General features: G+C 36.9%; 1 protein-coding gene across 1 annotated transcript; it reads left to right on the top strand.

The window, feature by feature from the left end:
- Positions 1-590: 590 nt before the first annotated feature.
- On the top strand, positions 591-14924 carry STARD4 (StAR related lipid transfer domain containing 4). The gene is made up of 6 exons (XM_066382005.1): positions 591-697; positions 5678-5790; positions 6995-7044; positions 10849-10975; positions 11803-11917; positions 12744-14924. Exons 2-6 carry the CDS (start codon positions 5686-5688, stop codon positions 12971-12973), a joined length of 627 nt encoding a protein of 208 aa, XP_066238102.1. The 5' UTR covers positions 591-697; positions 5678-5685; the 3' UTR covers positions 12974-14924.
- The last annotated feature ends 2733 nt before the right edge of the window (positions 14925-17657 follow it).

The following is a 17657-nucleotide window of genomic DNA, read 5'->3' as shown; positions in this document are numbered from 1 at the left end:
AGATTTACACTATGTCAGTGGCTCTGTTTGCACGCGTCTCTAGAGCGCTCTCAACTGGAAGTCCGGGCGAGTGGGAGGTAGAAGGGCGCGTCATCCCTGGCGCAGCGCCTTCTCTCGTTTGACTTTTGGACCCAGGATGATAATGCAGCTGCGTGGTACCAGGTCTTAATAGCTGAGGAGAGTTTAGGCCAGCTTAATCCCTTACTGTCACCACTTACTCCCTCTTTGTACTTCAATCAGCTGGAATTGGCCGTAGGACACTACGCCCCGACCAAACCCACAGGAAACTCCACACCGGCGGGGAACCCCGGTCGGCTCTCGCCAGCTCACACACTCAAGGAATCGTTCCATTTCCCGGCGACCAATCAGCACTCCGCACGCTGCCGCGCCAGCCAATCTAAGCAAAGATAGTAGCTCGTGCCAACTTCTGCTACTAGCATCTCCCCGCCCTCCTTCCCCGCACCCGTTTGAGCCGGGGGCGTGGCTGGAGGTTCGACCCGCCTTCCCTCCCTAAAGAGCTTGGTGCCTTCCAATTGGCTGCGACCTGCAGTGACTTGACACCCATTGGCTGCCGCCGCCCGCTACCTCGACGGGCGGGGAAGCTGAGAGAGCTTTAACGCGTCAGTGTTGCGGGTGTAAGGAGTCCTGTTCCGGCCTGACGCTTCTGTGCTTGGTACCGCTCCTCGCTTCTTCTCAGGTAGCCATGGGTAGATGCATGGGCTGGTGTACGGGGTCGCGGCGGAAGTGAAGCGGCTTGGAGGGAGGGCGACAAGCGTGCGTCCCGGGAGCCCTACTCGGGTGCGTTTTCCTGGAGCTGTTGCGGAGAGTGGAGTGAGGGCGGGTGTGGGCCTCACAAGTGAGAGCAAACTGCGGGCCGGGGAGGGGACGAGCGATCCGAAGGTAACCCAGGGCTTGCACCTTGTCTACGCTCACCAGGGTAAGGATTAGGACACCGATAAGGCCTCATTTTCTTCATTTGTTAAATGGGGAGGGGCGATCGTAACCTGGCTTCTAGGACCGCGGTGAAGACTCACGGAGATCACGCTCCCTGGAGGGCACCGCGCTTCCAGGGTTTAGTAGGTGCGCAGACAGCATAGGGTCCATCCTTTCTCACTAAGCGTTCACTGAGATGGTGCTGATAAGAACTTTTTCCAGTGCGTACAGGGTGGGGCAGAAGTAAGGTTACAGCGGTGAGTACGCGAAGACAGTTTATTCTTACATTACAGTTTATTACTTTATTGTATTAGTTTCCGTATGAACGACCATAAACCTACTTTTGCCCCCACCCTGTATCTTCCGAGTTCGGTGCTAAGTGGATAGACTCATGCAATTCCTCAATAACTTACTGTTACAGTCATCCCTGTGTTACCATTAAGGAAGGTTACCTGAGCTATTTTGGGTTCCAGGAGCCAAGACAAAATATGACAAATTCGGTATGAGTCAGATTTTGAATGTAAAGTCTCTTCTCACCAGTGATTAGTTTTCACAAATATACCTTTAGTCTCTAGGCAGACTCCTCGGATTGGGATTCTGTTTCCATCATTGACCAGCTGTGTGATCTTGGAGAGGTGACCTAATTTCCCTATTTCTCTTTTCTCTTTCTGTAAAACAGGGATAATGATAGGGTTGGTTCTTAAGGTCCTTGATGAGGATTAAATAAGATAATACAACTTAAAGTAGCCAGAAGATTGAGCACATAGTAAATTATGGAGGGAAAAAAGCTCTTATTATTTTAAATAAGGGATTAGAGCATTAGGAGCTCAAACATTAACTGATGTCATTAGAATTTAATACTGCCTTAACTGTCGTATTAAGTCTCAACATTGTTGTAAAGCTTGTGCTACAACAAGCCACAGTGAGCACCAAAACAGGAATATTAGTCATTTTGCAGAAGTAGGCTTCCCTGTTGCATACCTGCTAACAGCCATTCTCAAAAATGAGAAACTACCATACTTGACTGTGTTGGAAAAGCTAACAACCAGCTCAAGATTGATTGGAAATCATGCATATGCTGAGATTTTTGTTAGGTAGAAAATGTAATTCAGTTTACAAGGTCTGGTTTGTGCAACATCTTGGGGGAAGATCTATAGTATGTTAAACTGAAGCTATTCGTATAAATGAAACATATCTATTGGTTAATGGATTTTGATGTGAGCTTCTTTCACAAGTGAACTCTGACTTAATTATACTACATAAGTACTGATTTTTTTATGCATTCACTTTTTTTTTTTAATTTTTATTTATTTATTCATTTTAGAGAGGAGAGGGAGAGAGAGGAGAGACAGAGAGAGAGAAGGGGGGGAGGAGCTGGAAGCATCAACTCCCATATGTGCCTTGACTAGGCAAGCCCAGGGTTTTGAACCGGCGACCTCAGCATTTCCAGGTCAACGCTTTATCCACTGTGCCACCACAGGTCAGGCTGCATTCACTTTTTATTAGCAGTTGAGATGTTTGTTATGTTCTATATTTAAATATCACCTTTGACCATTTCACTGTGACATATATTTGACAAAAATTGGGATTGTATTGATCAAAGACTATGGAACTTAACGGAAATTTTTAACTGAGGAAGCTGCCCACTCTATAATGGCAACCACTATCAACACTAGTGATCACTTAAAAAACATGCGCATATAAAACTTGAACAAAAATGTTATAAAGTAGGGAAAAAATGAAGGTGGACCTTATTCAACACTAATAAACTGTCAAGAACATACAGTCTTTTATATGGAACTGTTAGATCTGATAAGGTTAAGTGGTGCCTGTTCTCTCTGAAATGTAAGTGGTTGAGTTGGAGAGTTTCCTGATATAAGGTCAAGAAAGGTAATAAAAGAGTAAGGAATTCAGAATGGTATTTAAAACATTTTCCTGACATTCTCCACAGATGGATATTTCAGTAAGGCATATGGTGTGCTTTCCTTTCCATCAGTGCGAATGCCCTGTTATATTAGGAGAGTGCCAAGACCTTGATAACTCCAATACTACTGCCCGTTCTTGGTTCTAGAATATATTTCTAGAGATTCTGTCATGCCAGCCCCCACACGGATAGTTTAGTCAGTAACCATTATTTCCTTTTGAACATAAATCTTGAACAAAAATGCATGTAAGAATTAACTGGTTAAATACTTCATTGGCTAAGCAGAACTTTACGAGTTTATGCTTTGTTTTCTCCTTTTCCTACCTCCTATTCCACCGCCCTTAGAGTGACTTATTAATAGAAGTTTCTAATGTTTTAGTTTTTGTTATCATTGTAGTGAAGTTTACTTAAAGGTGGAATAAATCAACTTTGAGAGCAAAAACTGGATTATGTCCATTTCTATAGTTCTAGGATCTGGTATATACTAGACTAGATGCTTGGTAAATAAAATAGTAGACCTCTTTGAGAAGTTATTGTGTTTTATTACTGTAATGTAAGTTTTAGTCATTCATAAGCTCAAGGATAATTGATATAAATGACCCTGTCTTAGGTATGTTGAGGTCTTCCATAAGTGATACTAGTAGCTCATTGTTCACCGTTTTTCTATTTTATTTACTGGGTTCTTACTGCATGCTAGACATAACATTGATCAAGTCACATTTCCTGCTGCAAAAGATTTACAGTTAACATGGGAGAAGATGACAAGTGAATAATCACATTACAGAGTTGCTGTGAGAAAACTCTGGAGTGGCAGCTAATGTAATTTTTAGGGAACCCAGGAAAGAAGAATAGAAATTAGGCAGTGGAGCTCAGCCACTTTGTAAAAGAGCCCTTAAGCCATAGTAAGTCTGGACTTCATACTGATCAGGAGTGAATGATTACTAAAGTAAGCATCATAAAGATTGAGATTCTCATCTTTGTAGGTAGTTTTTATTGCCTACATTTCGTGTGCTGGATTTGCACAGAGATAATGTTGTATGACTTGATTTCTATCAAATATTTTTGAAAAAATTCTCTTATCTGCCAACCACAGGAGCATGGCAGGCAACCTTTGGGTTTAAAGCATATTTATATGCTTAATTTTAATTATAATGATCACAGTAATAGATAAATGAGTTTCTTTTGCAAATTCTCTCTAACAATTTATGCCTGTTTACATATAACATTCTTGAAGACAGTATTTGTACTGGCTATCAAGCTGGCAGTCTGTTGAGTAGAAATGGGATTGATTCCTTACTGGCAGACTTTTTGAATTGAGCTCATTCATTTTTAATCTGTACTTAGACATTTTGCACCACTTACACAGATTCTAAATTTTCTATTATTGTGTTTTCTATATATACTTCCCATGTTTCTGAAGTGACGTGCCACACCAAAGTATGCCACTCAGAATAAGGATTATTTTGAGCTGAAGGCAGTTAAGCAGTAGCAGATGAAAAAAGAATTTTTTCCTTCACTATCTGCCACCTTTAGTTTTTCGCTCAATGGTTTTCAACCGTGGCTGGATAACAGAATGATCAGTAAGGGGGCTTTTTAAAGGACTTAGATTTCTGTGGCCAACCCCAGAACAGACCACTGAATCAGACTGTCTAGCAGTAGGCCCTGAAATCTATCTAACATCTGAAAACAGTGTCAAAGAAAACTTGAGACAGACAGAAATTAAAGTGGTCAAAGCAAATCTTATTCAAGAACTATTCCAATGGGAAAAGGAAACCTGAGTATAGAACTAGACTTCCTTCTGAATACAACAAAGATAAGTGGGAATTTTTAGCCAAGGAGCAGGGTAGGTGTCACTGAATGGAAAATTACTAAGAGGAAGCACTAAGGATAAAGGGGATTCTGTGTAAATTGACTTGATAGGATTCTTGGGGAAGGCAGGCCAGGGGTGAGACTGAGGGTGGAATGAGGAACTTTTTAGGGTGGAGAATTTTCACCAAAGGGATTTAGCAGATTCTAGTTTAATATGTTGAATAATACCTTGTCTTTGGAATTATTAATAATATAGTACTTTTCTTCTTTATATAGTGAAAATTATTGCCTTAAGATTATGAACCATGCTGCCCTGCTGTTTCTAAAAGTCTTCATAGGATCTTTTTCCCTTATACAGTTACCTGAGTCCTGTAACACTTTGTCAAATGCAATAAAATATTGAAAACAATGGAACTCTTAAAAAATTTGAAATTGTTCAGAGTTTTATAACCGTATCTATAAAAGGATGTAAGAAGAGGTGTCCAATTCTGGTTGTCATTTATTTGCTAAAATGAAATGATTTTCATTTGCTAGAATGAATGATTTTCCTAAATCTATCGGATGGTAAAATAAAAAAAATTAGTGGCTGAAATCTAAGGAATTTTTAAGGCTTATGACTTGTGTATTATTTTTGTATTTTGGAAACAGCATTTTTTTCTTTAAATGACCTGGAATTATATAATTTACTCCTTTTTATTAGATTTCATTAGAAAAGGAAAATAGGATTATATTTCATGTTCTTTGAGTGATCTTAATATAATAGCTTAAATTGTGTGATTTCTCATCCCTGACTATGTGTTATTGTTACCTTGGGAGTGTTTAGAAAAACAAACAAAAACCTGTGCCTAGTTTCCACTCAGAGATTCAGATTAGTTGACTAGGGTGGGGTCCAGGTGTAGGTATCTTTTATAGTTCCCCAGGTGATTCTATTGTGAAGCCACATTTAAAATCTCACTGCCTACTGCATCAAATTGTGGTGTTTGCCGATGCTAATCCTGGTCTCTGTGACAGGGAGGGAAATGGAGGGCGTGCCTGACACTGCTGCTTTTGCAACTAAACTGAAAAACACTCTCATTCAGTACCACAGCATTGAAGATGATAAGTGGCGAGTTGCAAAGAAGACGGTAAATTAATTACTTATATTTGGGGTGTATCTTCAGTCTAATGAATTGGTTGATGACTTTTTTCAGAATAGTATGGTAAAGTGCGGACCATAGTTCAGATGGATGTGCACAACAGGTAATTTTGCTGATAAAGTGGGTGGTGTAGCAGCATGTCATAAAGGAAGAAACAGTAATCTTGCACTGCTTTCATTAGTTCTTTAGATATTGGGCGTGAGAATAGACTCTTAGCAACAAGAGCCAAAAGGATAGCCTCTTAAGTCAACGAGTAAAATGTCATTGTCAATTCAAGGAAGTATAGTGATTAATGGTTTGGACTAGTTTCAGATATTTTTAAAAGCCTGTGAGGGTGGACATTTAGTATTCTTTTTTACCAGTATGACTTGCCCAAACTATCACATAGCTTATTGTGTTAACAGAGCAAACCCTAGAACTCAGGACTCTTCCAGTTAAGTCCTTTAGCTTTTCTGATATTTAGAATTTCTTGGGGAATTATCAGGAAAAAACAATATAGGGACTAATTCAAGGTAGCACTGTCGTAATATATGTGAAATGTTTAATATTTTAAAAAAGATATGAGCAAGTTCAGAATAAAATATTTAGCATATCTAATGTCTTAGTCTAAATGTGTCAGTAGATAAGATTGGAATAAGGCAGATAATAAAGGCCAATGAGGTAGTGCCATCACTGAATCTTCACAGTATTCATGTCACTGTAAACTATTGAAAAATCTGTTTTGGAGGTCTGTTATTTAAGTAAAATATGAAGAACTGTAGGATTCAGAAAAAATTGAAATGTGGATCATTTAATGCAAAGACTAATGCTGTAGACCAGTGGTCCCCAACCCCTGGGCCGCGGACCGGTACCAGTCCATGGGCCATTTGGTACCGGTCCACAGAGAAAGAATAAATAACTTACATTATTTCCGTTTTATTTATATTTAAGTCTGAATGATGTTTTATTTTTAAAAAATGACCAGATTCCCCCTGTTACATCCGTCTAAGACTCACTCTTGACGCTTGTCTCGGTCAGGTGATACATTTATCCGTCCCACCCTGAAGGCCGTTCCGTGAAAATATTTTCTGACATTAAACCGGTCCGTGGCCCAAAAAAGGTTGGGGACCACAGCTCTAGACTTATGAAATTGTTATTTTTATATCTAGGGTTCTATTTATATCATTACCGTATACTGTTTTTATTTTTCTAGAGAGAAGTCACAATTTGGAGAAAACCTTCAGAAGAATTTAATGGATATCTGTAAGTAAATTTTAGTGGTTTTATGTAGCTCTTAAGACATTGCTAAACGTTTTATACAAACATCCACCCAAACACACGTACATTGATGATCACTAAATGATCATTGCTAATAAAATTAGGCCTTAGATTTTAAGATTTAAACTCTCTGAGGAGCAAATCACCTTATGAAGTCAAAGCCTATACAATGACCATATCCCTGTGGACCGAGTTTGTAGTGGGGGGATCATAAATAATGATATCAAATGTCTGATAAAATCTTAACTTCTTAGCATAGTTTGAAGATCCTTTTATTATTCTCCTACATTTATGTTTTCAAACATTTAAAAACACAAGGAAATGTTCACCATGTAATATAAAGTGAATAAAGTGAATATTCAACTGTAAAGCACAACTGTGAGTTGACTTTATATATTTTTATATACATATATATAATACCAAATGTATACCTCTTTATACATTTTAAATATTTCATATATGTTGTATATCTTTATATAAAAATATCTTTAATTTTATATATATATTTATATTTATTTTTTTATATGTTTGGTGTTGTATATATAACACCAAATGTATACCTCTAGATAGCGATTTTATGGGTGATCTTTATTTCCATTTTTTTGGTATTTGCATGTATGTAGTTGACCACAAGTTATTCCTTTAACCAAAAAAAAAAAATACTGCTTTTTTAAAGCCAGTGGGGATAATTGCCTTGTGTATTTGGAGTGGAGTGTTCACATTCTTGGGACTCAATCCTTTTTAAAATGAAACTGGGATTTATATTCAGAATATTCTGAAGTGTAATTCCAGGGATAGCATTTCTAGAAAGATGAGTTATACCATATTTATGATGAGAAAAGGGAAATGGGAGTTGGATTGAACATTGTATGCAAGGGTGGAAAGTTGATCCTTCAGATCAGTAATTCCCAGTAGGGATCGACAGTGTAAAAAGTGCTAAGTGAGCATTGTGCTTGGTGATTTGAAAGGACTTCATACGGGCGCTAATATTTGAGGAAGGATTGGTATTTCTTAGGGAATGCAGGACTGAGTCACTTCAGGCAGAGGGAATTGCACCTACTACTTACACACAGATGGGAAACACTTCAAGAAGTTTGTTTCGGGAGGTAGAAGTTGTGTTTGTATAGCTGGATCATAACATACACTGCTCACAGAAATTAGGGATACTTCAAAATGAATATGAAGCTATAAAATGTCCCCTAATTTTTGTGAGCAATATATCAGGGTGAAGAGAACATACATCCGCAGTTTTGAATGCTAAACTAAGGAATTCAGTATGGCACTTACCCTCTGTTCAACCTCCACCCCTACCTCCGTGTCCTCAAAGGATTTTTAAATTTACGCTAATAACATTGTGAAATAACATTATGAAATGAGCATGGAGAGTTCAGACAAGAAGTGTTACCCTGGGAGTCCATGGCTAGCTTCTTGAGGTTCTCCTAAGATTGTATAAAATGTTTTATATCAGTATATATATTCCTGGGAAGACATCTGTAGCTTTTATCCAGTTCTTAAAGAGATGTGATCAGAAGAGCTAGAGACTGATGCAGGGTTGAGTTGGACATGGAGTGCACAAACTAAATGCAAAGGATGGGGATTGAAAAGGGCAAATGAATGTGAAAGAGATTCAGTGTTAATGATGGTGATGACATTTGTTGATAGAACAAGATACTGTTCTAAGCACTTTACATGTAGGAAATCATCATGTTAAAATATGGTGACTTAATTCTCACTATTGGAATGGGGTTAAGAGAAAAAGAAGAGTCAAAGTTGAATCCTAGATTTCTGATTTGGGTGACTGGATTAATTTTATTACCCTATCCCCACCTTCCTACCCTGAGTTAGAGAACACGGGAAGCGCAGATTTAGGATGGGAGAGATAAGTTATAACTTGAAATATTTGTACAATGATAAAACAGCTTCAGATGCTTTAAAGAAAACAAATAAAAGATCCTCCAAAATGTTGCTGATAGAATTAAAGCTGGTCTGTCTCTCATTTCTTCTCTTTTCTTTCCTCCCTAAAGGTAATTGCTACCTTAACATTGTGGGTATTATTTCTGCTTCATACTTTGACCACGTGTATATGTCTCCTTTAGTAACTTGCTTTTAATTTTTTCCATTTAATACCTTTTTCAGGAGTTAGCCATGTAGAACTGTTCTCTCACATCTATATGAATATACCACACAATGTGTTTATCTTTTTGCAAATTTGCTGATTGATAACTTTTTAGGTTATAGTCAATTCTTCCCTATAAGTACAATGCTGTAGTATTGGTATAGATTTCCTACACATGAGTGATTTTGTTTGGGTATGTATGCAGGTCTTAGGGATATATTGATAATTTATTCAATTCTATTAGACATTGTCAAACTGCTCTCTGAAGTGGTGGTAGCAATTTGAGAGTTCTCATTCCTTTCTATTTAATACTTGTTATTAAGTTTATAATTTCCACCAAGCTGAGGGATATGAGATGGAATCTTGTTAGTATTCAGTTGATTGTGAGTGAAGTTGAGCATCTTTTCTAAATTATTGACATTTCAGGTCAATCTTAACATGTCCTTTGCCCATCTTTAGATTGTTTGTCTTTTTTCCACTGGTTTATAGAAATTAGTTACATGTCCTGTTTAATAATTATCTGTCTTAAAAATGTTGCACATATCTTTCTTCTTCCATTCAATGACTAGCTTTTAAAGAAATTACTTATTTTGTCATTTGTGATATGCAAGTTTTAAAATTTAACCATCTTGTATTGTTTATATTTTTGTGTATTTGATGTATTTAAAAATCCCCCTGCATCCTGAGGTCACAAAGATGGTCATTTTTATATTTTTCTCAAATTTTAAAAGTTTTGCATTTTAGCCTGACCAGGCGGTGGCGCAGTGGATAGAGCGTCGGACTGGGATGTGGAGGACCCAGGTTCGAGACCCCGAGGTCGCCAGCTTGAGCGTGGGCTCATCTGGTTTGAGCAGAGCTCACCAGCTTGGATCCAAGGTCGCTGGCTCGAGCAAGGGGTTACGTGGTCTGCTGAAGGCCCACGGTCAAGGCACATATGAGCCAGCAATCAATGAACAACTAAGGTGTTGCAACGAAAAACTGATGATTGATGCTTCTCATCTCTCTTCGTTCCTGTCTGTCTGTCCCTATCTATCCCTCTCTCTGACTCTCTATCTCTGTAAAAAAAAAAAGTTTTGCATTTTACATAGCAGTCTTTACTGTATCTGGAATTAATTGTTTTGAATGGTGTGAAGTAGGGGCTCAGTTTTTATTTTCTCTATTAGGGTAACTAGTGAATCCAGGCACCATTTATGGAATAATACATCCTTTCCCCACTGAAATGTAATGCTACCTTACAAATATGTCAAGTTTCAGTATTCATGAGTCAATCCTGAGTGTTGTATTCCTGGGTGATCTATTTTTCTGTTCCTAATAAAAAGTTCTTAAAAGTCAAGGCAAAAATATGTGTATACTAATAACATGTTAATGCATATCTGAGAAAAGAATAGCATACAAAATAAATGGAAGTATTTACAGTGTTGTGCAGACTGTGGCCACATCATGACCAGATGGTACTTTACTATGCTCATGGTAATGCATAATGTAGTCTTCAATGTCTTATTAGATTTGAGGACAAAGAGTATATCCTGATAAAATAATAGATAGAACTTAATTTATCAGAAAAGTTGGGATTTCCCTTTTACTAGATCTTCAATAACTTTTATTCTTTTTGAAGTTGGTTCTGAACTGCAAGGACATGCTGAAATTTTTTACTTTAATATTTTTTTCTCCAGTTTCAAAGCCCAAGGTGTTATAGACGATATTGTCAATGGTGTAATGGACCACATACGCCCAGGTCCCTGTCGCTTGGATTGGGACAGCTTAATGACTTCCTTGGACATTTTGGAGCACTTTGAAGAGGTATTGGTTTAGAAACGTTACTTCAGATTGTGTGTGTGTGCATGAGAGAGAGAGAGAGAGAGCACTTACATGTGGGTGTGAGCACGTGTACACATTGCATTCATTGTTTTCAGAATAAGTAGTCAAGGCAAAGCTCTTACAGGGGAGCCCTTGCAGCCTTTGAAGGAACTCAAGTTTTCTCATGTTACCTAATGGGTGTTAGTCAGAACTGAGTTTGCTTTCCATAGCAGATCTGCCCTTGCTGCATAAGAAAATCATCAGTGTCTTTAGCTGTGGGACTTTACATGAGGTTCTGAAATCTAAAATTCTGAAAACACCACTATTATGGTCAGGTTTCCAGGTAAATTGTATATAAGTTTTCTATTGATATCAAGCCAAAATCAATGACCAAGGATAAAAATGCCACCCTAGACAGTAGAGAATTATGTAACTGAAGTGGCTTGCTCTCTTTTTCTGCTTTTATTCAGTTCTTGCAGTGTGTTTGAATTTTTTTATTGAACCATGTTGTATTTTAAGTCAAAGTATTTGTGGATTTTATCTTAATCACCTAGAGTCCACACCTACTTCCATGTTGAATATCATACAGGATACTAAATTAGAGATTTGAACACGGAGTAACTTATCTCTCATGTTTTGATTATACATCTTCTTCGTGTGCATACAGCAGCAATGAGACCTAAACCTGTCAGGATCACCGTAAGAATTATTACTACTAATGACAATACACTTTAAATGAGTATTAGTTTTTTGCTGGAGATGAACTTACGATAGATGAGTCTCTGTGTGTGACCCTATAGTAGTTACACTTGTTAGCTTTTCTCTTTCAGAATTGCTGTGTCATGCGCTACACTACTGCTGGTCAGCTTTGGAACATCATTTCCCCAAGGGAGTTTGTTGATTTCTCCTACACTGTGGACTATAAAGGAGGGCTTTTATCTTGTGGTAATGATCTCAAAACTTTATACTTTCTTTTCATTTGTTTAAAACAATTGAGTTTTCTAGGCAAGATAGGTTTTTATAATTATTTTATAATCATGAGGCTTTGTCTGCAAATGCTGAACCCTAGGAATTAAAATAATATCAAGAAGGGTTCTGAAATCTTTCTAAGTGTTTATTTCCAGTTGCATGGTATCCTCTAGGCCACAGCTAACAAACATGGGTCACGTGGCTGCCTCTAAGAAAGAGATCCAGTGAATGAAAAGCAGCTTCTTAGTCATATACATGGAAAAAATAGACTTGGTATGCATTAGAATATTTTTCCTTTCTTGAGTTGTGTAATATTCTTTTTTCAAAATTAAAAATACTGCTATTAGAAGGCTCTTGCTTTCTAAGATATATGTACAGGTAAATTATCATGTTTTCTGTATATACTGGAGTTGGCAGTTGTAGTTAAACATCTACTTCTTTATTTTTCACCATTAGTACCAAAGTTGGATATGGTAGTGCCTGTGGGGAGTGGTGGTATCTTAGGCTTGATTATTAGGACCTTGAAGCTTAGATGCTGCAACCAAGATTTTAGTTTTCAAGGAGTTATCACGATGACATGATGTCATCTATTACGAATGGATTAGAACTCCCCATTACCTATCTACCAGCCCGTCAGAATATTGCTTGGTAATTCTTTTTTTTTATTCTTCCATGGGCCCTCTACAGGGATAAAAATATATATATTTAAATAAGAAATCTAATAATATTTTTAAGTGAGAGTGTTAGACTTATGTCAGTCATTACTACTAACAGTGGTTGTTTTTTTTTAATTGCCTTGCAGGGATAAGTCTTGACTGGAGTGAAAAGAGACCAGAATTTGTTCGTGGATACAACCATCCCTGTGGTTGGTTTTGTGTTCCACTTAAGGACAATGCAAACCATAGTCTTTTGACAGGCTATATTCAGACGGATCTGCGTGGGATGATTCCTCAGTCTGCAGTAGATACCGCCATGGCAAGCACTTTAATCAACTTCTATGGTGATTTACGGAAAGCGTTACAAAAGGCATAATATGTTTGAACTTGTTATGCTATGGTCCCCTGAATCAACTCTTTCTCTCAGCTCGGTAGCCTGTAAAAATCATTACCTTTTCCTCTCTTCTTTATAGCTTGTTGAAAAATTTGAGATGTTTTTCGGTTATTTTATTCCTAAAGTAAATAGTTATCTTAGGACATTTTAGTTTAGTTATTTGCACATTGTTTGGTGTGGCAGTGCGCCTTGAAATGGAGAGTATGACAGAAATCCACCAAGAAGTAGTTCTTTGACCCAAACTTAAGAAATTGAATAGTGCCTCAGTATGAATTTTTGGCTGCTTGGAAATTTGAGAAAGCACAAGCTTCGAGCTATTTGGTTGAAATTGTGTAGGTTAGAGCTTTATGAATATTTTGTAAAAGTTTTAATTTTTTTGGAAGTTAAATATTAGTGCTTTTCTTTTGGTATGCTCTATGAGTTTGCCAATATCTTAGATTAAAGAAAAGGCTCTTCTAACCTGACCAGGTGGTGGCGCAGTGGATAGAGCATTGGACTGGGATGCAGAGGACCCAGATTTGAAACCCCAAGGTTGCTGGCTTGAGCCCAAGGTCGCTGGCTTGAGCACGGGTTCCCTCGCTCTGCTATAGCCCCCGGGTCAAGGCACATATGAGAAAGCAAACAATGAACAACTAAGGTGCTGCAATGAAGAATTAATGCTTCGCTTCTCTCGCCCTTCCTCTCTCTGTCTCTGTCACACACACAAAAAAGGCTCTTTATTTTATAGAAATGAACTTCATTGTCAGTTGACTTGCACTGCTTTAAGTATTGAAAAGATCAGATATAAGAAGTGGGTATATATTATAGTAACTAGAGTTTCAAATCAAATGCAATTCAATTTTGATACCTAGATAGCATTATTTTTGTGGAAATCTTTAAAAATATAGCTGTAGCTTTATTTGCATTTATTTTTGGAGTCTTAAAACATTTCTGCATGAATAAAACAGTACAAAAAAACTGCCAGATATGTTCTGGAGACACCACACTGATTGGGCAGTAGTCTGGGTTGTATGAAGTGGCTGGTGGTATTCTATATTTAGCAACAGGAAATCATCTCTCTAGAAGGTCAGATTGAATGAATGTTCTGTGCATGTTTCAGTTTTAAAAGTGTCATTCAACTCAAAGTTATTACTATTTCATAAATGATTGTGATGTAACTTTTATCTGGAACTAACAGACTCACTCAACTCAAAGTATATATTACTAACTACTTCATAAACAATTGTGATGTAACTTTTATCTGGAACTATAAGATACATTCAGAAATTTATCCAAATGCCCAAATGAGTCCTTTTATAACTAGAATGGACTATAATAGGTCCCTTGATTCTATAGCTGCCTTAAATGAACTTACCTAAATGATTTTAACATTCCAAATGACTCTTTAGCTTTTGAACTGTCCACCTAGTTTACTTCTAAAATGAGAACTTGAGGCAACTTAGTGCATCCAGGCAAATTTTTGTATGTATTTATGTATGTATTTATGCACATATCTTGAGATCTGTTTCATTGTTCAATGTGAGTTATTTCTGTGTTATTACTGTTTTTTTCTTTTTTTGGTTAATGTGGGGTAAAATTAGCTCTGGGAATACATGCTAGGTAGGCCACAAAAAGCACAAGAGCCTGTAGTAGTTCAAGTACATGAAGGACTGATCTGTGTTTTCATTATTGTCTTTCCTTGAGTGTGAAGAAAGCGTAAGTCATAGTTTCTCAGACCCATTTTGATAAAGTAAAAAAAAATAGAGTTGGTTTTTCTGTTTATTTATTTTCTTTGCTATTAGCAATAATGTATAAAAAAAAATGGTTGTAGCGCTATAATATCCATAGTGACTAAGGTCACAGTTTGTAGACCGAAAATAGTTTGTTTCAAAATCTGACAGAATCAATGCATAAATGATCCTGTTTTCTTAACTTGAAATTTATTAATCAGTTTTTTTCTAAATTGACTCTTTGAGTTGCTAGATTTCTCCCCCACTTTTTTCTTCTTGTAATAGGAAAACTCAGTAATTTAGTTTTTCATTTCCCATGGAAATTGTTAGTTAATTTTGACTTTTTGTATGTTTTCATTTGGATTTATTGGTATTATTTTTCACTCACAAATTTATTAGATGCCTTAATTAGTAAATCAGCAAAGTATAGAATTTTAAGTTGGAGATTATTTTCCATTATAAGTTGGTTTTTAATTGAATTTATTGGAGTGACATTGGTTGACATAATTATATAGGATTTATATGCCCAGCTCCACAGCACATCTCTCACACCATATTGTATGTTCACCACCCCAAAAAGTCAAGTCTTCTTCCATCACCATTTATCCCCCCTTTCCCCATTAGACTAGGAAGTTTCTTATATTCTACTATTCTAAGATGGTGAAATACTAACAAATGCTCAATTATAAAGTGCCCAGATTGGGTGGAGGGACTTGTAACACTGGTGTACATAAGGGCTATTATTGCTTGATCTGGGTGTCCACTCTCAGTTACTCTAATGCTCCTCTTGTCCTTTTTCAATTTATTCCTCCCATTACTGATTACATAATCCACTGTTTGCTGTGGATCCATTATAGGTAAAAGGATACTCATGGAAAATTTTTCATTGCAATATTGAGTCGTATGAACTGAAAAATTATATTTGAATTACCTAAAATTTATATGCAACTACTAGATGGCACTTTAGATCTGCTGGGCTTTAGCTGTGTACTTAAAAACGAACAGCAGCTTTACTGAGATATAATTGACATCCTGTACAATTTACCAGTGGTAGGTATATAGTCCAGTGATATTTGAATACATTTATCCAGTTTTAGAACATTTTCGTCTCCCAAAAAGATCTCTTCCCCTGTTTGCAGACCTAACCAAAGTTTAGCACAGTTGCTAGTGTATAGATGATGAAAAAGGTTAGGGTAGGTTTTATTTGGTTTTGTTTTTAGTAGTAGAGGTGTATTTGAATCTAAGCTCAGGAACCCTGTGTTAATAGATTAAAATATGTTATCTCAAATAATAGTGATAACAAAAATTTAATGATGTGGGATGGGATTAAGGAATCCACTGTTTCTATAGCAGTGCAGAATAGAAAAATAATGTGAAGCCATATGTCATTTCAAAATTTTTAACAGCAACATTTAAAAAATAAGGAGTAACTGGAGTTAATTTTTTTTTATTATTAAGTGAGAAGCAGGAGTCAGGGAGGCAGAGAGACTCCAGCATGCACCTGGGATCCACCTGGCAAGCTCCCTACAGGGGGATGCTCCACTCATTTGGGTCGCTGCTCCATTGCTTGGTAACTGGATTATTTTAGTGCCTGAGGTGAGGCCATGGAGCCATCCTCAGCACACAGGGCCAAACTCGAACCACTGGAGCCATGGCTGCAGGAGGGGAGGGGGGGGGGGATGAGGGGGAGAGGTGGAGAAGCATATGGTCACTACTCCTGTGTGCCCTGACTGGGAATTGAACCCAGGACTTCACATGCCAGGCCAATCTCTACTGCTGAGTTAACTGGCCAGGGCCACTGGAGTTCATTTTACTAATATAAGTCATTTAGTAGATCCAAAATATTATCATTTCAACATGTAATCAATATTAAAAATCATTAAGATACCTTACATTTTTCTTTTGTTCTGATTCTTTGAAATGTGGTGTGTATTTTACTAATTTGGACAGGCCACATTTTAAGTGCTCATTTTCCATATGAAGCCTGTTATTGAATAGCATAGCCCTATAGTATGTGTATTTATTAGTTACTCTGTATTATGGAGATGGAGTTGAGAATTTCATGGAATTACTTTTAAATACAAAGTATTTTCTGATTTCTGGAGCCTTTAGTGCTTGCTAACTGGGGCCTTCTGAACATTAGAAATTAATCAGTTAATAGTTGTCAATAAAATAAAAGTTATAGCCCCTAAAAGTTTCCTTTAAAGATAACTTTTCTTAGGGCAGTTAATGAAAATGTGATCTGCCTTGTTATGTGGTTGTTTGTCTAGCTTATAGCTAGTTTTTATTAGAAATGTATATGCAGGAATACTTGGCATAGTACTGTTTTTAGTACATAGTACCTATTTTTTTAAGGACATTAATTTCATACAAGAAAATAATTTATCGTGATACTTTTGCATGACATTCTGTTGATAACTTAAGTCTTGAAGTTTGACATAATCAGCATAAATGATTATGAGAATTTAGATTTTTACAAGTATGTATGATAGAAACTTCTAGAGTATTAAAGAGATTATAAATGGTAAATCTCATTTCATTGTTCATTGAGGTTGGATATATTTGAAATTGTAGACTTCTATGTCTGAAATTATCTACCAGTGAAAAAAGCTTTTAAGCATGTGTAATTCCCTTTGGTACAAAATACAGGTTTTACCTGTTTACTCAAGAGCACATCAGCATCTTTAAAATATGTGTTAAAATCCACTGACTTAATTTAGTGGGAGTTATAGCTATCCTGACCCTATGGATAAATTAACAGAACCCAGAGAAGGTTAGGGAATTGATCAGATTTCTGTTAGAACTTGTGTTGTAAAATTACCTGTCTGATGTATCTCCCATGCCTTTCTTATTCAACTTCTAGAGGTAGGATGGTGGGATCTGAGCATGGAAGAAACATTACGTTAGTCCCAGAACACAGGAAATTGGAATTATAATTTCTTCATTATTTTGTTGGT

Source organism: Saccopteryx leptura, chromosome 4, assembly GCF_036850995.1.
Source record: "Saccopteryx leptura isolate mSacLep1 chromosome 4, mSacLep1_pri_phased_curated, whole genome shotgun sequence".
Taxonomy (NCBI): Eukaryota; Metazoa; Chordata; class Mammalia; order Chiroptera; family Emballonuridae; genus Saccopteryx; species Saccopteryx leptura.
This window is presented reverse-complemented; position numbering and strand designations above follow the sequence as displayed.

Coding starts and splice junctions, on each gene's coding strand:
- STARD4 (XM_066382005.1), top strand. CDS start 5,686: ATGGAGGGCGTGCCTGACACTGCTGCTTTTGCAACTAAACTGAAAAAC. Junction 10,976..11,802: donor TTTTGGAGCACTTTGAAGAG/GTATTGGTTTAG, acceptor TTTCTCTTTCAG/AATTGCTGTGTCATGCGCTA. Junction 11,918..12,743: donor AGGAGGGCTTTTATCTTGTG/GTAATGATCTCA, acceptor ATTGCCTTGCAG/GGATAAGTCTTGACTGGAGT.